The 23,998-nt window shown below is 38.6% G+C and overlaps 1 protein-coding gene across 3 annotated transcripts in view; it reads right to left on the reverse strand.

The window, feature by feature from the left end:
* Cntnap5 (contactin associated protein family member 5) overlaps nucleotides 1-23,998 on the reverse strand; it is a 791,405-nt gene that overhangs the window by 445,484 nt on the left and 321,923 nt on the right. For all 3 annotated transcript variants that reach the window (XM_076865870.2, XM_076865869.2, XM_076865868.2), the window contains exon 4: nucleotides 1,178-1,325. In XM_076865870.2, coding sequence (XP_076721985.1) covers nucleotides 1,178-1,325 — 148 coding nt within the window. The remainder of the gene's footprint in view (nucleotides 1-1,177; nucleotides 1,326-23,998) is intronic.

The raw sequence follows: 23,998 nt of genomic DNA on the forward strand, positions 1-23,998 counted from the left end.
TATAATTAAAAAAAAATAGAATCTAAAATGCCAGAGGCTAGAGGAGGAGTGGAGAGTCCTTCCTAGGTTTAATGCTTTGTTGATGCTTCTGTTCTATATCATATTCTTCCTGAAAGTGCTTGTTTAAGATAAATATAATAATTTCACCAACAAATCTCTGTGAAGAACATTTACTTTTAGTAGACACACCTTATATCCATAGTTTACTGAAGAACTAACATTTGCTATTGTATGGAGGGGAGGTACTAGGAATTGTACCCATGGGTACTCTAACAAAAAGCTACTTTCCAAGTGTTTTTAATTTTGTATATTGAGACACAGGGTCTTGCTAAGTTGCCAAGGCTGGCCTTGAACTTGTAATCCTGCAGCCTCAGTCACCGGAGCTGCTAGAATTACAGGCTTATGTCAATGTTCCTGGATAACATTTGCTTTTTGAGCACTCATTGCCAGGTGAGTCAATTTAGTGTGTATAGGACAGAACCAGGGAAGCGAGTTTTTCTGGAGCATTTCAAATAATTCTGATGCTTGTGGCAAGGTGCTTCTTTTATGGAAAGTAATACAAGTAGGTCACATATCTGGCACTTTTACAATCAAAATGTGGACCCTCCTCTGGGCAATTCATTCTTCTAAAGTGAACACCATTTCTATCCATGTTTAAAGCCTTCCTTATATGCAAGATAGAGTTCGACTTTTGACTTCAGTACAAACCAGCTCACGGACCCATAGATGAATACCACTAACTCCAGGAGAGAAGCATTCCATGAGTTACTCCAGGTTGAAATTATCTTACCTCTTCTGAACATGTGAAGGAGATCTCCTTCCCTACTCTTGATGCTGGGGCAAGAGAAGACCTACATGATAACACACCAAACTTTTTCAGGGAAAGCAAGCTTACGTATTCCTTTGATTTCAAATGACAAATCTCAAGCACTCTTCACTTTGAACATTTTGTTCATCTTTTATTCTATTATTGACTCCAAGTTCCTTCAGCCTTACATAGAAGATTTTTTCTACTTCCGGTTTGAAGTACACATTTTCAATTATGCAAATATAAGGTAATTAAAGTCTGGAAGTAACCTTAAAATTAAGTAATTGTCATTGTCAATGTAGACACTGATTTTCTGTGGACGATTTCGCTCAAACACATAGCAGTGTTAGTTGGTTTGCTGGTACTTACTATAGGAGCATCCGTAGACCTCCACCCTCATGCCAATCTTTCCATTTGGATTCCATTCCAGGGGCACAAAGCGAATGAAGCGGGCCCTCACTGAGTGCAATAGCTTGTGGTGCACTACACTGTCAGCATTCATGTTTCCTGCAAACGTCTGTGGGGAGAAAGGAGATCCAGTGAGGTCCAAAATACCAGCAAACATCAACAGAAATCCAAGTTACACCACAGTTAGTCAGCATTTTATCACTGTGACCAGAAAAATTGATAAGAACAACTTGGAAGAAGAACATTTTATTTTAGCTCATGTTTCAGAGGTTTAGTCCATAGATACCCAAGTCCAGTACTCTAGACATGAGATGAGGCAGAAGATCATGGTGGAAAGTTGTGGTGGAGGAAAGCTGTCAGCTCATGGCCACCCAGAAGCAGAGCTATGAGTGAGTGGAGAGCAGGAGCTGCAGGGAAGGTGCACCTTGCCAGGCAGACCCCAGTGACCCACTTCCTCCAGCCACGCCTTACCTGCCTACATTCACCACCCAATCAATCCATTAAAGTAGGATGACATGACTAGGTTACAGCTTCTGTAATCTACTGGTTTTATCTCTGAATATTTCTGCATTAATACAGAAGCACTTGGGGGATACCTCATATCTATACCATAACATTTACCAATTCTTTCAGGAAAGAAATCCTCTACTTCTCTGATATTCATCTGACTTGGGTAACAATGTTGCATCATGTGTTGTATTTTTTCAGAAACATCTTTAAGAAATTCCTCCACCCAACTCTCATGTGCAGCCAAATTTTATGAATAAAGCAATCCTAGCAAGTTGTAAGACATAAAGCCTAAAATATTTATGAAGTTAATAAAATAATGAAATACATACATTCCTAATGTTCATAATCACTATGACCTGGGAGACACCATACAATCTCCTCTTGAAAGGAAAAGCTTTGAATTAAAGCAATTGTTACCATTATTTGATACCAATCACTTTGTTAAGCACTTTCCATTACCATTATCACCACTTTACAGATAAAAAATAACTGGAATCTACAAAGTGAAAGGGGGAAGGGAAAAAAAATCTTCAAATCACCCAACTGACTAGTAATTGGTCTGAGATTCAATTCCAAGGCTGTCCTTTTCCAAATCTCATGTGGTTTCTACAGCCCCTGCTCTTCAACTCTCCCATTGTTAATTGCTACAGCAGGGAGACATCACAACTCAGATTTATGTGCAGTTTAACTTCACATTTCTTGGAGCAGTTTAAGTGAAAACACACAGCATAGTAACTACTTGATCCACTAACAGTGTGCCTCATAACCTTCATTTGATGAAGATTACTAGAATTTATTTTTTCTACAGATCAGATTCAAAGTTGTTACACCTCATCTATTTTTTTTTAAACTGGGGTCAAATGTACATAACAAAAATTTACCATTTTAACTATTTGAAAGTGTGCATTCCAGTGCATTAGGCACATTCACATTGCTGGGCAAACATGACCACTGACCATTCTCAGGATATTTTCGTCATCTCAATCCTACCTCATCACTAGGACAGGATATTGACTGGCATACCAATGTGCTTGCTTTATTGTAAAGCAATCCTCTGTCTTCAGCCTCAAGGATTTATAGATAAAACCAGGTGTAGTGGTATATGCCTGTGGACCCAGCTACAAGGGAGGCTGAGGCAAAAAGACCTCAAGCTTGGGGCCAGTCTCCATAAGTAAGTGAGATGCTAACTCAAAATAAATAACTAACTAAATAAAGGGCTGGGAATGTAGTTCAGTAGTAAAGCACCATTGGACTCAATTCCCAATTTGGACAAAAAAAAAAAAAAGAATTACAGATAAAATCTGCTTCTTCATGTACAATTAATATCAACCCCCAAGGGGAAAAAAAAGGAAGAAAAGAAAAAGACTTTTATTTTTTTCTTTCTCAAATGCCAAAGTGAACACCCATTAACAGGATCTTGTGTATTTAATGGAACCCATTTTCAAAGACTCCATTCTTGACCTTGTATTTTTAAAGCACCTGTGACTTAGAGTATCTTGAACAATCTCTGACATTTCTACTACCCACAAAATGCCAACTTGCTCTGACACTAGGCAATTGACATAATTACCATTATGTATAAAAAGGTGGCTTAGAAAGAAGAAAGAAGCTTATTTTCTCTTATTCTACTACTCAAGCAGCACAATTATTGTTTAAAAAGATAATGACTTAGGGGCTGGGGTTTTGGCTCAGAGGCAGAGCGCTCACCTAGCATGTTCGAGGCACTGGGTTCGATCCTCAGCACCACATAAAAATAAATAAATAAAATAAAGTTATTGTGTCTGACTACAACTGAAAAAATATTTAAGAAAAAAAAAAGAGAGAGAGAATGACTTATTGGAAAGAAATTCCTTGAGTTTCAAGTCCAACATTCATCCCACATGCTTGTCAATGATTTGGTCATTTTATCTTATGTAAGAAAGAATGATTTTGTTAGGCAGGATTGATCTTCCACAGGTCCTGCTTCCAACTTTAGCAATGAACACATGCATGATGATGTCTTTCTTGCCTTACACACCTAGAAAGAAATCTTCCCTGTAGAGTGTCATTTTAAATTTGTATATATTTAAACTCTTTGATATGTGTGGGTGAAGGAAGGGAACTAGTTTCTGGTGATTTCTCATTGCTTCCAACAGAATGCAGGTAGTTTGAATTTCTCTACAACCTAATGGGAGAGTATCTCATTCAGCATTCTGGATTCTGATTGCATAACTTTAAAAGGTTGAGTTTTATGATGTAGGAATACTTTATTTGAGTTTACCCCTTATATATGGTGTGCTTTAAGGAGAGTGGATCCTAGATTCTCAGTCAAAGGAGGTCGTGTTCTGGCATGACTATGTGACATTGGGCAAGCAACTTAATCTTTCTATGACTCACTGTGTCACAGTCTTATGACTGCAGACTCATAGTCACAAAGTCTTCCTGTCTTCAAGTTATGTCCTTTGTAGTGTCACAGAAACTCAACTCCAAGCAGACACAAGGTCATACAGTACTGAGAATTCAAAGTTTGCAATGCATTATCCCCAGACCTTCCTGGAGTGAGAGCTTAAAATCACCTCTAAAGCCTTTGATGCTTGGGAGCAGACTGACTCTAAACAAAGCTACCACCAGTTCCGCACCAAATTCACTGGAGTGAGACCAAAGTACAGAGATTCTGATTAAACTCCAGGAATTATTTTACTTTATTCTCATTATCACTTCCATATATAAATTCAATCAATTCTGTACAACCAAATAATTGCCATGGCTACTGGCACAGACACCCTTTTCAAGGGTCTCCTTCAGTCCAGCCACTTGGTATGTTCTTTGCATCATTATTTCACCTCACTTATCATGGAGGAAGGTTTTTCACCAACCTTCCCACTAAAGAGATGCCTCATCACTCATGCACTCTTAAATTTTCTGAATTTGTGATACATCTTACAATTATGTCGTGAGATGATATCATGTCCCCACCTCACCAGGGAGGCCTCGGGACTAAAGAGGTTAAACGCATGAACACATTGCAAAATCAGGGCAGGTACTTGACATTTCCACTTCAGAACAATATTACCTACACTACTTCTCAGAAGTTTGTTCTGGTTTCCTTTTCCTCAGCTATACCTCATTTATTATGCTAATTTGAGCACAGGCCTGCACAGTTGTAATAACATACATATGATTGCTACTATTATTAAATAACATGCATATGGTACCTAACAAAGTAGTTCACTGACATTTTTTCCATACTAGGAATGGTAGCCAGTCCTCACTCAGGTTAAGCAGTGCTCTGCCACTGAGCTACTTCCCCAACATCAGTGGTTCATTAATCTCATCACTATGCAGCAAGAGTGTAGGAGCTTATCTTTCTTATCCCACTGTTAGAGAACTTAAGGCTGAGGGAAATTAAGTTCCTTGTAATTGTCACACAGCATAAAATTTGTTCATTGAGGAGAACCTCAGTCTCCCATATTCCCTTTCAGAGAACACTTCCACATTGGGTGTAAATATTATAACAGACACAAGCACATAAAAGGGAACCACAGGGGACACTTATCCACAACTACGAAAGGATATATAATAAGCAAAAGGAGATTGGCAGCATCACCCTTACGCTCTGTCCCCTTCAGATGTCATCCCTGGACATTGAAGTCCATTTTGGTCATGAATGGAAGAACCTGTGGAGATAACGAAGGTGCCGTGCCGATGCCTTTCACCGCATCTTGTTAGGCTGATGATGAAGTGGGCACACACTGTGAGGCCAAGATAGGCTTCATTCACACTGGACAGCAAAAGTTCTGCAATAGCAACCATTAGAGTCTCTCATTTGAATTCATCCACTGCACAGAATTCAGCCAACCCACCCTGATGACTTTGACTGGCAGCGAGATTACAAGCATCTAGGCGTCACCACGTAGATGCTATTAATTTGCCTAACTGCCGCCTATGCAAGAAATAACAAGTACAATTACCAAATTCCTCATCAATGATCTTGACAGGGACTACTGGAAATTCTCAGGGAGACTGTATTCTAAGTCTAGGTTTCTGCCAAACACACCTCTCTGCCTAGGGGTCATTTTAAGAGAAGCAGCAGTGGGGGAGAGAAAAAAAGATGAGCTTTGGGTGCTAATCCAAACAAACCTGCTGATCTCTGCTCTTCATCCTCAGCAAGGCAATTAGCCTGTAATTCACAGGTGATATGGATTGCATCTTGTTTCAGACTGCAATGTCTAACTCAGTGGATGGAACATGGTATTTCCATGTTAACATGGATTTTCCTTACCCAAACTGAATCCACTTAGTTGTTTCAAGATCAGTGAATTTACAGACCGTGTCTTAATATTGCTCATACTGTTATTAGAGACTTAATGAATGACTGAGAGCATATATAAACAGGTACATAACCAACTTTTCAGAATCTGTTTACTTATGAGCATATGCAAATGACATTGCCCTTGGGAAGTTCTTACCAATACAAGTAAGTCTTATGCCAGAGGTTGGGGTTCAAAGCCAGGTTTCAGTAAAAAAGATTGTGAATATCTCTGTGTAAGAAGGTATCCAAAAATAGTAGCCTATTCATACCCTCAAGGCCCATGCCAGTCACTTACCAATTAAACTTAAATTTTCTGAATGATGTTGAAAGAAAGACTGGAAGCTCAGAGCTAATTATAAATGTATTTTATTTTATTCAATGAGATACTTAATAACTCAAAGGGTAATTTACATGCAAACTAGAGAGTTAAAACTAAAAATCGATAAACTCAGTTAGGCATCAGTGTTTCAACTGATATTTAGGGGTATGTTCTGACAGGCTTTTTTCTTTCTTTCTTTTTAATTTTATAGTTCTGAGACTTGAATCCAAACCCTTGCTTGGCAAGTGCTTTATCGCTGAGCTACATCCTGAGCCAGACAGGTACTTACAGAAAGAAACTGAGAAAGGTAAATATAGGGCATTGACTATTATTAGTGGCTGAGAATGACCCTAAAATGTTGACTACATTAGGTTAAAGGAGAATTAAACTATTGTATTTTCTTTTTTCCCCCTAATTCTTCCTTGTTTGTAACACAGCATCTATTACAGGATCACAAGTCTGTATGTAGTATGTCTGCTTCCCATTTCATAGGAACTCTTATTTAATCGGGCTGAGAAACAACTCCGAACTTGATTGCTGTGTCAATGTCTTATTAGTTGTATCATAATGGTTGGCAAAGGAGGATGATTGATCCATAATGCTCCCACCCTGCCTCCTTTGCCTGGCTATGGCCTCCAGAGTAAAGGAAGAAGGCAAAGATTTGGGGCAGCAGTACAAACAGTCTCAACTAACAATGGTTCAACTTATAATTGTTCAACTTAAGATTTTTCAACCTTATAATAGCAGGAAACAATATGGATTTAGTTAGCAAAGTATTTCAAATTTTGACCTTTCCTGGGCCTCTGATGTGCAATATGATCTTTTCTCAGGAGTCTGGGCAGTGTCAGTTGGCTTCATCTCCCAGTGTGGCACAAAACTAAACAAGAGACATCCTATAGAGCACTATCCTATAGGATGAGGTGTATTCAAAGCATTTTCAATTTGTGATATTTTCAAACTGTACTGGCTTTATTGGGGATTTAACACCCCCTCTCCAATCCCACCCCCGTTAAACCAAGGAGCCCCTGTACAAAAACAATATGATCCCACATGATCCTAATCTCTAGCTGACCAGTACAATTGTAGAGGATGAAAAGTTTGAGGGCTCACAGTTTCAGGGGTCTCAAGCCATAGAAAGCTGGTTCCATTCCTCGAGGCTCAAGGTGAGGAACAACACCATGATGGAAAAGTGTGGCAGAGGGAAGCAGATGACTTGATGACCCGGAAGCAGAGAGAGTGCTCCACTGGCCAGAAACAAAATATATACCCCCAAACCACGCCCTCCATACACAGCTTCCTCTAGCCTCGCCCCACCTGCCTTCAATCACCAAATAATCCCATCAGGTGATTAGTTCACTGATTGATTTAGGGCTCTCATAATCCAGTCATTTCTCCTCTAAGCCTTCTTGCACTTTCTCACACATGAGCTTTTAGGAGACATCTCACATCCAACCATAACATCCATGTATTTCCTCCTCAGTCTTTGGTAGTGAAAATTCTTCCCACGGACCTTAGTGCTCCCTCAGTGCTGTCCCACAACCTTTATAACTCCTGAACTCTCATGAAGTAAGTGGCCACATTTTGCTTCTTGTTTTCTTGTTCGGATCTTAGCTGTCAGTCATCCTTCTGAAACCTGGTGTAGACCTTTCAGAAAATAATATCTGAAGTGATATCCTAAGATTAGCCACTTTATTATTACTTTACCCATGCAAAAATTATCTTGATGCAAGTCTTATCAGATATAAGGTCTCCAAACACACTGCTGTAACCCCATCCCTACTCACTCCAAAACATTCCTTTTCATTGACAGTGATAGGCTGTTATAGGACTAGCCAGAAGAAATTACATCAAAACATATAATGTTGTGGGTTATGGCTTCAATCAAGTGCCTTTCCTACTTCTAGGTACCAGTACCATTGGAATGATGAGCACCTGGCTCCAGACAGAGAAATCTGCCCATACAGGCAGCTCCCCATGGGCATGGAGCATCTCCATCTCTAAGCTCATTCCTCTCATCCAAGCAATTAACTTAATATCCTCATCATTCTCCAAGTTTGATGAACCAGTATGCTTCCCTGTAAAGTATTTGCATTTGCATTAGAACTTCTTCCTTCAATGACCTAAGTACAAGTAGAGTCCATTGAATGTCATGAGTCACAAACCAGGAAGGAACACTGACAAAGTTATTTTAAAGTAGAAGTTGAAGAGCCCTCAAGCCACCAGTGTCCTCTGCCTCCCTTCCTCCCTCCTTCTTCCATTCTTCCTTTTCTTTCCTTCTCTTCCCTCCCTTCCCTCCCCCCAACTCTCTTTCTTTCTTTGCCAAGATTCGAACCCAGGATTGCTTTAACACAGAGCCACATCACCAACCCTTTTTCATTTTTTTTTTTATTTTGAGATAGGGTCTCAATAAGTTGTTTAATGCCTCACTAAGCTGATGAGGTTAATTTTGAGCTTGTGATCTTCCTGCCTTAGCCTCTGGGAGTATAGTCATGCACTACCATGCCAGGCTGTTTCTGTCTTGTAAGAACCAATCACAATTTTTTTTTTTGGGGGGGAAGGAAACTTCTGAATTAAGTGGCTCAAAATTCTTTCAAGATCAATATGAACTTTATGTATACAAGTAGTCTTAAGGCTTCTGCTTGACAATTATTATAAGTATCTGGCTCACTTATTACCAGAAAATAAAGCAATCATTTCTATCAACCCAGAGCAAAATAGAAATGTGGTTTTACTGACCGCTAACTTGGATGATCCAAGTATACTAATTCTTGAAGACACTATGCATGTAACATAACTATTCATTAAGTAAATGAGTACATATATATGACACCAAACTCTTCCGCTGCTGTTGTTGTATTTGTTCTGAAGTCCTGGAATGTGTGTGGGACTTCTGCTGTGTTAAGTATAAGAGGTAATAAAGTGACTGTTGACAACCATGTCACATATTTATGTTTCCATCTCTGTGCCGAGAGCTATAACACCAGCATGTATGGCAGCTCCACCATATGGTGCGTGCCTGGGAAGACTGAAATACCCACTTAGCAAAATCCGACTTTTCACACTCCAGTAAAGCAAAGAGAAACAATACGTTTGCCCTTCTGAAAAAAATAAATACAAGGCTTTCTTCCCGATGAAGAAGGGAACTAACATATGAAAGTTGACAGGAGGTCTTGGCCTTCTACTGCAGGACCTGGTTTGAGAACAGAGAATGCAGCAAGGGTTAGGCCCAGACATAGAAAGAGAATAACTATTGTGTGGGGGGTAAAGCCTTGGGGCAAAGGGGAAAATGGAAAACAAGTTGGAAAGGCTGCCAAGCTTGTCAGCTCATTTCTGTGCCAGTGAGCATTGCAGTGACTTCAGCAAGGGTTTTGTGCCAACTCTTCCTGTCCAACATTACGTATACCTTGTTTTGTTTTATTTACCTTCCTACACTTATCACCACCTGACAAGCTGAAAACATACCACGTGCGTGCACGCGCACGTGCGCGCGCGCGCACACACACACACACACACACACACATTTATTTATCATGGCTTCATGAAAGCAGATTCTCCTAGAATCACAAGTGGAAGAGAGAGGGCCCAGAAGTATTTGCTGAATGAGTGAAGGAATATACTCAGCTTTTGTTTCTTTTGTTAATTGTCTTATTATAGAACCATTTCGTGGTTTTTGTTGTTGGTTTCTCACAGAGTGAACCATGCTCCAGAGAAATGTGAACATGATATCATCGTGGAAGAACTTCTTTCTCATGGATTTTGATGAGGAAAGCAAACGATAGCAATTTTAAGAACCTTTCTCAATGCTAGGTTGTTCTACTCTTAATTCCCAGATTAGAGAGCTTCAGAGAATCAAATAAAGTTTTAATGTTTAAGGTTACTCATATGTTGCATCTCCTGCTCTGTCAGAAACTGAGGGAGAATTCTCAAAACTAGTTCATGGGCAGGACTTGCTGGTCTGTGACTCTTCCCTGAGGGTGTGTTATGCCTGTGAATGTCAGCCTGCTAAGTCCAGAAGCTAACCACCCATTAGTCTGGTTCCTGTTATGTTTTGTTTTGTTTTGTTTTTTACATTTAATTGGCCAGATAACAGGCTAAGCTGGGTGCTCATTTTGTGAGGACCAAATCATGACCAGGAGGTTGCTCTCACACTTCTTTCTCCCCGGAGTTTTTCAGACACACTTCCTGATATCAGTAATTTATTTATTTACCAATAAAATCTTCTTCTCTCTTGTAGACAATTATCTCCAAAGATAATTGAACTTCCTTGAATGAAAACCTTTGAGAAGACAGCTCACTGGAGAGAGCAGCATGAACGCACCAACTCTGTATCTTTGTTTCCTTCTTCTCCCTCATTTATATTGCTGAGGTTCAGTTTGCAAACTAGCACTCTACAGAGAAGACTGAAGTTCACTGGCAGCCTTCAGCAAAACCACGTAAGAAGTCAAGTTTTTCACGATTTCCTTTACTTTGTTTCTTTCTTCGATTTTGACTTTTAGCTGACTTTTCCTTTTTTTGTGGTTTGTTTGTGTACATATTAAATTGTTAAGTAGTTCAAGCAATGGCCTTCCCTTAGGTGAATCAGCATTTAGGCTTTTAAATGCTTTGAAATGCAGTGGAAGAAAGGAGAAAGGAAGAAAGGGAGGGAAAATGGTTTTGCATGTCAAAGAAATTAAATTGGCTGATAAATTAGTCAAACCCTGAGGTCTGAGCCTGAGTGAATAAAAACCTAAGTAAATATCTGGCATATGGTTTACCTCCCACCATCACCACTACCACCATCACCTTCCTTGCCTCCTTCTGGATTACAGAAGTAACATACACATGATCTTTCCACCTATGATATTACTCTCATCTGGTCAATCCAGCCAAAGGGTTCACTGCCTTCCAGAACAGGTACACATGTTATAGTATGCCCTATTCAGTCTTGTGCATTCCAAACCATTTCTTGCTTCTCTCCTTAACTATAGCCTCCTGCTGTCATATCAAACAGCTAGAAGTTCTCTCAAACACACAGGTGAATTCATTCCTTATCCATCTTTTCTACTGTGCTCTTTACCAACCTCTTTGTTTAAGCTGGTGACACTGGCCTTGTTTATTCCTATTATCCTCTGTTATAGCTACACGTCAGCAAAAGTCTGGAATGCGTGTCTTTACCATGTTCTGCTCTAGTCAGCAAGCACCTTGAGGACTTCTGCCTTCATTCATTTTGTATCCCTAGAACCTGTTCAAGCAAAAGCAAACAGAAGGTGGAAAATGCATGCTTGGGGATTGGGGGTGTTCTCAGTGGTACAGTGCTTGGCTAATGTGGATTCAATCCCCAGCACTACAAAAGAAAATAATTAAATAAAAAGGCATACTTTTTTCCTAAGAACTTCTTGGAATTGTAGCCAAACCACAGCATCCACATACAAAAAAGAGTGATATTACTAGTCACTGAAAGAAATTTCTAGTTTTCTATTATTAAGCATAGGAAATTTAAAACGTTGGTCTAATCCAGGTAACTATTATCATGGAGCTAGTTCCTCTGAATTAAAGGTATGTGTGAAGTTGTATGCAAGTATTTGTCCAATGCCTCTATAAAAGCACTGACATTTTTCTTTTTCATTTTACTCACTATCCCAAGATTCCCCTTGAGAAGTGTCACTGCATGATTCAATATGAAGCCAATGGACCTTGAAGAGAGATACTCCTGAAAATCACTTACAACCATTATTTTATATATAGCCTGAGGCTTTTCATATCGTCTTTTGGAATCTCAGTTACTTCATCTATTGAATGGAGACAAAAATGCTATATAACATGAGTTATGCATATTAAATAACTCATAGTTGATTCATTTGTGGAGTCATGTAGCAAAATATGACTTGGATAAAGGTGTTATTGATGGATTGTTTGTATACCCCCAATGTTTGTATATTAAGAAGCTAATACCAAATGCCAATGGTATCAGGAGGTAGGCTTTGAGAAATTATTACTTCATGAAGGTGTATCCCCATGATGATGAGTCTTGTGTCATTATAAGAAGAGTGCTATCTCTCTCTCTCTTTCTCTCTCCCTCCCTCTTTCCCTCCCTCCCTCCTCCATCTTCTACCATATGAGAATAAAAGGAGAAGATACATATCTACAAATAACAAAGCAGGTCATCATCAGATAATGGATTTCAGCACATTGATCTTGGACTTTCTAGTCTTTAAAACTTGAGAAAAAGATTTCTGTTGTTTTGGCCATTCATTCTACATTATTTTCTTATAGAAACCTAAACGGATTAAGACAAAAGTTCTTTAGAATTGCTAACCTGTGACAAATAGCCATGTAATCTAAAAACAGCTTGCCGTAAACTCAGTGTCAAAGAACTCCTCTAGCATTTCTTATCAGCAGGGTATCATGCAAATTTCCTTACTCACAAAAATGCCTGGGAACCTTCATGGTCACAACATAGGGACATTCTAAAGTATGAGGTTGAGACTCTAGAAGATGACAGAAGATGCTATCTCATGGTCAAGAGCCCAAGCTACACTCTCTGTACCTGACTAAAAGCCTGCCCAATTCATGCAGACTGATAGTAGAGTTAAAGACTAAAAGGCCTGGGGCAGTCAGGGAACCTGGATTCTAACTCCAAACATATATGATGCAGTTATTACTGTTGTTGTTACTGTTGCTCTTGACAGGTTAATAGAAACATTTAATGTATTTATACAAAGCTCTACAGTGAGTTTACTAAGTTAAGAACTGTGGTGAAGTTTTGTTCCATTTCCATATTTTTCTAGAGCATCGAGAGCCAGCTATTTGTTAGGTAAGGTATATAATTGAAAACAAGACTCTGACACTATAAAGTTGAAAGCTATTCTTAAATCAACAAATTTTTTAGAAAGAAAAATAAAAACAAATTGCTTGCTGTAGCCTGAATTTTATTCGTTATTTTAAACAAATTTACTGAAGCATTTCTTATCAACAACAAAACAACCTCCCCCCCCCGAAAAAAAGGATCCCCTAGAACTGAGAATTGATTAGCCTTCTCCAATAGCTTGCAACAGTGCTTCCACTGCTGACATTAATCATGCTTCCAGCTGCTCCCCTGCAGGAAAACCAGGGAGGTCAGCATGGAATGCAGAGGATTAACGATGGATAAATGTGTTGGCACCATGGTGCAGAGAAGAGTACTGAGGCTTTGTTCATATTTTGGTTCTTTCCCAAGTTTAAGTAGTGATTTTCAGACAGTCTAGCTTGACGATTTTACTCCTGGTCTGATTTCTTTGTTGAACATATTTGAACCAACCTGAACAGGCTTTCTGAGTCCCTTGGGTTGACCCACAGGGTTCCCTAATCTGGCTTTGATCTGTTCGATGCGTCTTATTTCTCACTATCCCCATGTGTGCTGCAAACTCCAAAATCAGGATGCTCACTCCCCATCATTGGCCACACATAATCTGCAATCTTGTTATAGTAGCTCTGTGATATGCATTTTGGGGATTTTAGTGTGGATCTGAGGATGGATCCTGGAACATGCTGCCTTCATTATACCCATGCTCTGCCTCTTACTGCAGGTGAGAATTTGGCCAATTACTTAGCTTTTCCATCCTACCACTTTCCCAAATTTAAAATGGAGATACAAATGCATTTTCAAGGGATTGTTGAAAGAAGCGTACACTTCCATGCACATGTGTGTATGTGTATGAATGTATGTGCATACATTGGTTAACATGTACACTGATAACTTATACTAAATTATTCTAAGTAATATACACACTGACGTATAATGCTTGGGTATTTCTTAGAATAGTTGTAGCATGGAATATGAAGCTGTGATATAAACTATGACTTATATAAGAGTTCATGATTATTATTGGTAGTTCCATATATTATGTAATCCATACATGTTCTTCTGACATATGTCTAATACTGACCCTTTATTAAACAAATCTTAATTTTCCAGGAAAAGGACAAGAATATTTATTGGAGTAGAGCGTGATCTACATACATGTTCTTATGCCAGTCTTTGTCTTATGCTGCTTTTATGTATTTTATAAATGAAGAAACCAAGAACTGGAAGTCCAATAGATTGCACATTGTGTGACTGGGAGATGAGCCCAGATCTGTCCTCCTGTGCAAATCTCCATTTGCTCTGCTCAACACCATTGCTTCTTGGGAGTTATAACTTCTCGTTCTCAAAACTATCATTGTACATAATTTCTAACTCTATTGTGAAGCTTAAGAGTTTGTAGTTTCTATTATAGCTATGTATACACATATCTGAACTTTGCTATGAGAGAATTAGCTTTTTCAGAGCAGGAATTTATATGTAACTATATATATATATATATATATATATATATATATATATATATTTCATATTTTTCTTATATTTTAATGTATGCATAAATAAGAAAGCATTCATATTTAAATATAGAGATATATAATTTATAATATATAATTTCCCTACTTGTACTGTGTCTATAGCTTCTATATCTGCCAAGCATCATTTATTAAACATTTACTTAATGTTTGACCTTGACCTACCTCCAACATTCTATATTTCCAGTTTTTGATCAATGGAGAATTTTGCTTCCTTCATAAGATCTTTTGTTTCTGAAGTAAATTAAATTATTCAAAATTTCTTCCTAGCATTTATCATGGGATAAAATCTGGGGTATTTTGTTATTACTGGTTGAAAAAACACATAGTAAGTAAAAAATTGTCACAACATGAGCCCCTGATTCATTGATGGAAAATGAAGACTCAATTTTAATCTATACAAGATCATCTTAGTGTGAAGGAGGCGGTGCCATCAAAAGGAAGGATCAAGGTCATCCATATGGACTTCAGTCTTCTCTCCACCACAATGGGATCTGAGCAAGCTATTACCTCTCTGTGCCTTGTATCATTCTTTGTTAAATGGGGGGATAACAAGACTGGGAATGTCTGAAGGCTATTATAAAGACAAAAGGAGAAGGTCATGCAGTTACAAAGTGAGTCCCTGCTAATGCAAATCTTCATCACATGGTCAATATTCACCTTCTTTTTCTGATTTTTTTTTTTAATGCCATGTGTCAGGCATCACATTGTCCATGGAGACCTAAGCCACTCTCTGCCAGGAACAGGATTTGTTGTGCCATTCCAGTGATGTATCATTTCTGTCTCTCCAGTTTTCTAAATTCTTCATTCTCCTTTTATTAAAAATAGGAGAAAGCATATAATGATTCTAACAAGTATTAGAAATGTATAACTATGATTGGCATCCCCAAAATAGTGTAACTGGCTTCTCTAACCTACCCTGAGCATCTTGAAACCTTGATAGTTAGAAATTAAGACAAACTGGTAGCTTCAAGCTGAGAATTTTTATTATTAGTATATAGGAAGAAACTGCACCTTTGTTTTGTAGAAAATAAAGCACAATGCTTTGTCAGACCCATTGGTTTTGCCAAAATAAAGCCACATATATGTTCCAGTGAGGTGAAGCCTAAGACAGTCTGATCCTACCCACACAGCCTGACCTTAGGGTGGGGAAAATGCACTCTTCCCTTTCAATTAGTCGATAGAGTAAGTTGGGAGAAGCATGTGCCTCTGGTTTTGGAGTGCAAGAGATTTGTTCTAAGACATTCTGCAGTCAAGTGAGCCTTAGCTACAGTGTCGTGCTGTGGGTGAAGGAGAGAGATGCCCATCAGGGTAGACTGACGGAGGTGGTGAACTATGCCTAGGTCTAGATATTTAATATGTAATAATCCATATGAAGCTTTCCTATGATGTACTTTACTTATTCTGGAGTTACGTCTTATTTGGTCCTCGGAGAATTGTGAGCAGGGACTATGTGTTTGCTTGGGGAATCTTGAAAACTGGTTCTGATGCATTTAAAAGGCCAGGAGTCCTAGCCGAGATGGATTTTGAAGATCATGAAAGCATTCCTGAGGGTCTCTCTGAAATATTTAGGAGTTTGAGAAGTCATGGAAAATGAGAACTTGACTATTTGTCACCTGGAAATTAAAGGCAAGTGTGGCATCTGAACACTCTACACGCCATGTTACAAGGAGCTGTCAAGTGTTGCTATATAACTTACAACAGTAAATGGGCACAGATTCAATCTGATAAACACTATGCTCACTTAACAGAGTTCTCCCATTCTTACTCATCCATTAAATGATCATGAAACTAACAAAAAATATTCCTACATTACAAAGAGACAAAAACTAAAATAAGCTCATATGTGGAAATTATTTGCATAGCAAACTAAAAAGCTCAACAAAGTTTAAGAGTTTCCTGGGATCAGTCTCCATTAGAATTAATTGCCTGCACATGTCTGAAGAAGTGTTTTGATGAGGATTAAGCCAAAAGTGCTTCTTCATAATTCCTCAGTGAACCTGAGACTCACATTGCTAATACCAACTGACCAAAGCATGTCTTTGTGTTTGTTCTCCTTTCTATCCCTTACTCTTTTCTCTCTTTATTTTTTCCCCCTCTGGCAAAGAACAACAAAATGCAAATCATAAGTCAGATTTATTCAAATACCACTCTTAGGAAGCACATCTGAGCAAATTATTCAGAGCAGGAGCTAGGGATTCTGAGAAAGATGACAGGGTTATATGAATAAATTTCAATATAGATTTACTTGTCTATGATATAATCTCAGTCTTAATTTCCAATGAAGCTGTCAAAATACATTGGAGCCTTGTCTCCATTAAAGAGCTTTTGGTGTTATGAACTTACTTACTGAGGTATTTAGAGATTTCATTTAACTAACCTATTTCTAGAGATTTGTAAAGACAACTGGTTTAAGAGATTAGCAATATTTTAACTGGTTTAAAGTCAATCAAAGCCCTTTCTTTCCACCAACAGGGGTAATTGTTGATATATACCATTTCATCCTGTTTAGATTATTTGACGTTTAACTTGTTAGCTTTTATAGTTCTTCATTCCTTCTAGCATTCCTTCACAGTAAGCAACTTTGATATATAGTAAATGCTAATTGGCCTTTTAGAAGGTTCTCGTGATAAATGTCTTTATGTCTCAATTTAACTTTTCTGGGGACAGAGATGGGAGAAGTCACTTTGTGCTGTCCTTCATTCAAATTTGTGCTCCTAGCTCACCTTCCTTCCTCAGAGCAACATTTGATTACTTCTTGTTCACCTGTCATTCTCCCTGTCTGGTCTTGTCTTTGCTTTTTTTTTTGGGGGGGGGGGTGGTAAGAACCGAGAGTGCTCTAGATTAACACTGGGTCTGTTGGGTTTTCACCATAAGAGTTAAAACAGAACTGAGAGGTTGCAAAGAAAAGCCCAGAAGTGAACTGGCAACTAGCCACCTGTCGGGTGCAAGAAGCAATTTACTGAAGGCAAGGAGGGAAGGAAGATCCTTCTTTCCATTTTTTATTGTCTGACTTATTTCAGGTAAAAAGTGGAAGGAGGAGCTCAATAAATTGAACTCACCCAGATGACTTTATCTTTCCATGCATGACCAGATTTGTCGTCTTTCCATTTGGTATTTTTAATATTTTCTATTCATATATATATATATATATGAATAGAAAGGTATGTATGTATGTATGTATGTGTAGAGAAAGGTATGTATGTATGTACGAACATACATACCTTAAAATCTAATGTGTCACATGGATCTAAAATATCTTACTTGTTATACATTATTCTCAATAAATCTTGTATATCTATTATGTAACAACCATTCCCTGCTTCATTTCACTGGTCCATGACCTACTGACCTCAGTAGGTCTTTGTATGTTTGTGCTAGGGATCAAACCCAGGGCTTTCAGCCTAAGTCGTTCTTTACCACTGAGCTATTTATCCCTGGCCAAGATTCTTTTTTTAATACACACTAGAAATCTATTATTATTGTTAATTTCCTAGAAAGTTTCTGTGAGGTAGCTTTTATTATGTCTACCTACTAGATAAAGATGTAGGCCCATCAAGTTCAAGTAACTTCTCCAAGGCCATATCTCTGTAAATTTGTACAAGCAGAGTTTATTTTTTTTATTATTATTTTTAAATTTTTTAACCCAGTGATTCTATGTGGAGATTCTTGATGCATTACATTGATATGAAAGTGAGTTCATGCTGGTCTGTTCAGACATGCATATAACATAATCTGATTAATTTCAATTCCCAGAATTTCCCTTTGCCTTTCCTTCCTCCCTCCCCGTATCTCCTTCCTGTTGCCTACTTTCTTATTGTTGTAGCTGCTGGTTTTTAATCCTTTATTTTTCCTGTATTATTTTTGGTGCATTACAATTATACATAATAGTGGGATTCATTTTTACATATTCATACATGCACACAATATAACAATATAATTTGACCAATATTATTCTCCATTATTTTCCCTTTTCATCTCCTCCTCCTTTTCCTGGTCCTTTTCTTTACAACATTGGTCTTCCTTTGATTTTCATGAGATTCACTCCAACATACCTTCCTTTTCCTTTTTTCTCTTTAGTTTTAACATATGAGAGCAAATATGACCATTGACTTTCTCAGTTTGACTTATTTTATTTAATATAATGTCCTGAAGTTCCATCCATTTTCCTGGAAATAACATAATCTGATCTTTTTTTATGGATGAATAAATCTTCATTGTGTATATAAACCACATATTCAAATTCAACTTTTCTACTAGATTATGCAGAATAGTTCGGAACCCTGCACAGATATCTAGCGTACATACCCTCTCTCTTCCATTCAGAAATATTTTTATAGAACTGTCTAATTCCAGTCCTGTGTTTTTATAGAGGGTAATCATGCTTTTCTGAATGTTGTGTAAAAAAATATTGTTGAATCTTATTTTGGGTTTTTTTAATTTCATCATTAATGTACCTCATGTAAAACACTATCTAAAAATTTGCCCACTATGGCACTCACTTGACATTACTCTATAAGGGTTTGACCAAATAGTTCCTTCTTGAAGTTAATCAGGAGCAGACAATTTACTACAAAGCCTAAGGTGCATTTTCTTTTGGTATAGATAAAGGGTATAGCTATACAACCCACTTTGTTGCATAAATAAGAATTTCCCAGATGTTGTAGTTCACTCAATTAGGTTCCTCTAACTATTTTCTGCTGTCACATCTTTTGATATGTCTCTTCTTTCTTTTGTCTTGCATGGTCTTATTTTATGTACATTGATTGAGGCCAGTAGGTCATGGTCCAGTGAAATGAAGCAGGAAATGGTAGACTTTTATGACCTTTCAACAGACAACCTTGTGGTGGACGGGAACATTTTCTGCATTGTGAGAAGAGATGTCATCAGGTTGAGCTATCAAAATGGTAGGCAGATGAAAAATGAAAAGCTAGAATTATAAAACAGGCAGGCTTGGTGGTGCATGCCTATAATCCCAGTGGCTTGGGAGGCTGAGGCACAAAGTGAGTTCAAAGCCAGCCTCAGCAACCTAGTGAGGCCCCAACCAACTCAGTGAGATTCTGTCTCTAAAAGACAATTCAAAAAATGGGCTGGGGATATGGTTCAGTGGTTAAGTGTGCCTGGGTTCAATACCCGGAACCAAAAGTAATTACAAAATAAAAAAATAAAAAAAGTGGGGTGGGGGGAGGCAGAGAAAGATCTAGAAGTTGACTTTGTCAACAATTGCTTAATCTGGAGTTTATGAAAGTTTTGAGCCATGTACTCTTTTTGCTGTACTTGGCCATGATTTGGGGCCTCTTATCTATGGTATTTTAACTGGAAAGGTCTCTAGGCTGACCTTCACATCTGTAAACAACAAAAAAAAACACATTTTGTTGTTTTTGCTCTTTTCATTTTTCTATCTTTAAAAGAAGTGTCTGCAGGTCCTCCTTTGTAGGAATTTATTTCAACTACATATGAGAGTCAGAATGCATTGTTTCTTGTCCAAATCAACTAAAACAGAATCTTCATTAAGTGAGAAATTAATTTGGGTATTAAATATATATGTACATCTTTCTTTAGACAAAATCCAAATTTGTCCTACTGTGAAAAACCTGGAAGCAAAAGCATATTTTTGAAAATGAGAAACATTCATTGCCTATGAGCTAATTTAAACGTGTAAAAAAACAACACAACAACAACAACAACAAAAACCCACTGTGCCATGTTCTTATTACTGGTAAATAATCAACATAAAAAACTTGCAGAACTTTTTGAGTAGGATTCAGAAAGGAGGACACATAATTATATTACTATTCCTAGAGCAGTTCTTTTTTTCTCCCATCTTGTAGCAACACATCTTTTTTTAAAAGGACACATTTTATTAAATTCTCAAAACTCCCTGTTTGTGTTTCTTATCTGTATATAAACATTGCAGGAGAGAAAAGGTTGCTGTTTATTTATTTTTTTTCTTTTTTCCAGCTGTGTTTCTTTTAAATCACCTATATAAGAGTTTGACAATACTGCAATCACATTGTGGAGAAAGCTGTGGTGGAACTGAGGATGTAGATATGAGGTTCGTCTAGTGTTTATGGTCTCATTGACACATTTCAGCTGTTTGGAGAATGAATGGACCCTGATCCTTTGTAGGTGTGTTGTGTTCTGTGAGGCTGTGGGAAAATCGTGATCACAAAATAGGCTCTATGTTCAGAGCATGAAGTCAAGCTGGGGACAGATATTATCAATCATTCACACATGAATGCATGATTTCGAAGGCACATATGTATACTTTGAGAGCATATAATCCTGACACCCAGTCTAGACCAGAGATCTGGGGAATGAGTTTCCAGGAACTTGACTCAGACACTGGTGCAGAGCCCTGAGCTCCTTAAAAGCCAAGGATTTTGTTCAACATAAGACAGGCATAACACACATGGTGTGTGTTGGGTATACTCGATCCCTGCAGGGCTGTGCTCTTGCCTTGCTGGAGTGGCCTCAGCAGGGCTTTGTGCTACTCCCACAGTTCTGGTGGCTGCTCAGGTGACTGCTGCCACTGCAGATAGGAGGTGCCTTCACAGCAGCTGTTCCCTAGCCTTCTAGTTGCATCCTGACTGTGGCACCTTGACTTATGCACAAGCCACACATCTCCCAATGCCTGCCCCTGAGACATGGTGCCTGGGGACATGATCTGTGCTTACGGAGTGCCGCTGAAAGCGGGGAGAGATATAATAAATTATTTCCCTTCGATCCCCTCCGTAAGCGGTAAGAAAGTACAATCATTCCCCAAGGCCACTGTGAAGCCTTTGAGGAAAGGTGCCACTTTTTATAACAGCTTTCCCTCTTTCCCTGCCTACCTTTTTCCCCTTCCACCTGCTTCCCTGGGATTACATTTCCCAGTGAAACTTTAGTAAAGTTTTATTTTCTAAGACGGTTTGGCTAAGATATGACAGCTATGGACTAAACTGCAAATCGGTCCCCATTCTTCTTGTTATGATCTCAGGGTACATGCTCTGAGATTTTAAAATTCCTTTGTTAAAACATAATGAATTCTAATAAAATTATCAGTAGGGCATAGTAGCCAAAACAGTGTACTCATGGCAATACTCCCTCCAGGAGAAGAGACGGCATGTGGTTGGGCTCTGTGCTCATCTTTATGAGGTCACATGCACACTTTAAGAATTCTGTGTAAGGGAGGAGTGGGTGGACCTTAGCCCACATTGCCACAACCAGGTACTACAAGCTGGGTGACTTAAATAACAAATATTTATTTTTATTATTTGTTACAGTTCTGGATAGTGGACCTCCAAAATCAGGGTGACATATGCTCAGGTTCTTGGTGAGGGGCATCTTCTCCTGTTAGAGACAACCATCTTGTTGCTCTGTCCTCAAGGATGGAAAGAGTACAAGATGGCTCTCTGGTCCCTTAATATTAGGGGAGTATTATGGATTGACTATGCTCTTTGAAATGCATTACTGGAAACTTAATTTCTCAGTGCAGCAGCATTGGGAGATGTGGCCCCGTGGAAGGCATTTGGATGGTGGGGGAAGTTCCTTCCTGGCTAGTTAATGCCATCTCGTAGAAGCAAGTGGGTCCCCCCTTCTATGGAGCTGGATCAGTTACTGTGAGAGCAGGTGGTTATCAAGCAACTTTTACTCTTGTGTTTTGTATCTTTCATAATTGCCCACATGTCCTGCCACTTACTGCTGAGTTAAAGCAGCATGAGGTCCTCACAAAAAGCAGCTGCTGATCTTGGACTTCTAATTTCTGAAACAATGGGCCAAAATAACCTTTTCTTTTTTGCTTACCCATTCTCAGGTGTTTCATAATAGTAATAGAAGATGGACTAAAAACACTACTAATTCCATCATGATGAATTTATTATATCCTCAAAGGACCCCCTTTCAATTACCATCATATCAGAATTAGGATATCAACATGTAACTTTTGGGTAACACAAATTTTCAATCCTTTGAAGGGAGTGACACTTTCTTTTTTAATGGCACTTTTTTTTGGGGGGGGGGCGGGTTACTGAGGATTGAACTCAAGGGCACTTGACCACTGAGCCACATACCCTTTTTTTGTATTTTATTTAGAGACAGAATCTCACTGAGTTGCTTATTGCCTTACACGGAGTTGCTTAGGGCCTTGCTTTTGCTGGCTGTGAAGTTGCTATCCTCCTGCCTCAGCCTCCTAAGTGGCTGGGATTATTGGAGTGACCCACCGGTACACAGCTTGAGCAACATACTTTTAAGGCAGCACTTACAGAAGATGATCAGAAGAAAATGTGAGACCGGAAAGTCATCCAAAATGATCATGAGGAACAGTGAAGCCACTAAGGCATTTTGTAAGAAAGAGATGGTGAAAGAGCAGGTCAGAATGACAGCAGAGGTTGCTGTAGTTTGGATCTATAATGTTCCCCAAAGATATATGTGTTTAAAAAACTTGGTCCTCACCTTAGTTCTTTGGGGAAGCAATAGAACCTTTATGAAGGGGCCCAGTGAAAGGAAATTGTCATCAGTGATATGCCATTGAAAGGGTTATTAGGATTCCATCCTCTCTTATTCTCTCTCTGTCCCTTGCATCTTGATCCCCATAAGTTGAGCACCTTCTTCCATCAAGTGCTCCTGCCAGAATATACTACTTCACTATAGGCCTAAAGTGTTGGGGCCAATCCATGGTGTACTAAAGATTCTGAATGAGTTGCTCAAAACAAATCTTTACTCCTTTTATGGGGTCAGGTATTTTGTTAAAGTAATGCAAAACTGACTAACTTTGATAACTACTGAAGAAAGATGCAACCTCTTTTGCATGGTTGTAAACTAGAAAAGTAGAACAATTGGAAGAAGCTATTGTTAGGAAGATTTAGACCAAAACAGTTATGAATTTTACTTAGGAGAAATGCTATTCAACAATGCGGGAGGCTTGATGATGTAGCAACTACACCTTCCCTGTGTGTTTTCCAGTCTCTGCAGGGATGTTGCAGAAGAGGGGATTCCTGCAGAGGGTGAGAACTGGGTTGGACGATTGCCACGGTTTCATATATTTTGAAAAGCCTGTGATTCTGGCTCTCAAACAAGGTTAGTACCTCCTCTAGAGGGAACCTGTATTGCAAGTCTCTAAAAGGCATAGATTTCCTCTTTTTACAGGCCAATGACCTTCACACAATAGAAAAGAAATTTAAACAACATTGCTCAGCAGCCTTAGGTGATTCTGAGCAGCTATATCACACAAATGTAGGGGTTTGGTTTTCAGTAGACCATGTGAGAGAAAAGAACAGTGCAGTACAATCCATCACTCCACAGGAAACGCAACTCAATGTGCAAGGTCAAC

Source organism: Callospermophilus lateralis, chromosome 9 (assembly GCF_048772815.1).
Source record: "Callospermophilus lateralis isolate mCalLat2 chromosome 9, mCalLat2.hap1, whole genome shotgun sequence".
Taxonomy (NCBI): Eukaryota; Metazoa; Chordata; class Mammalia; order Rodentia; family Sciuridae; genus Callospermophilus; species Callospermophilus lateralis.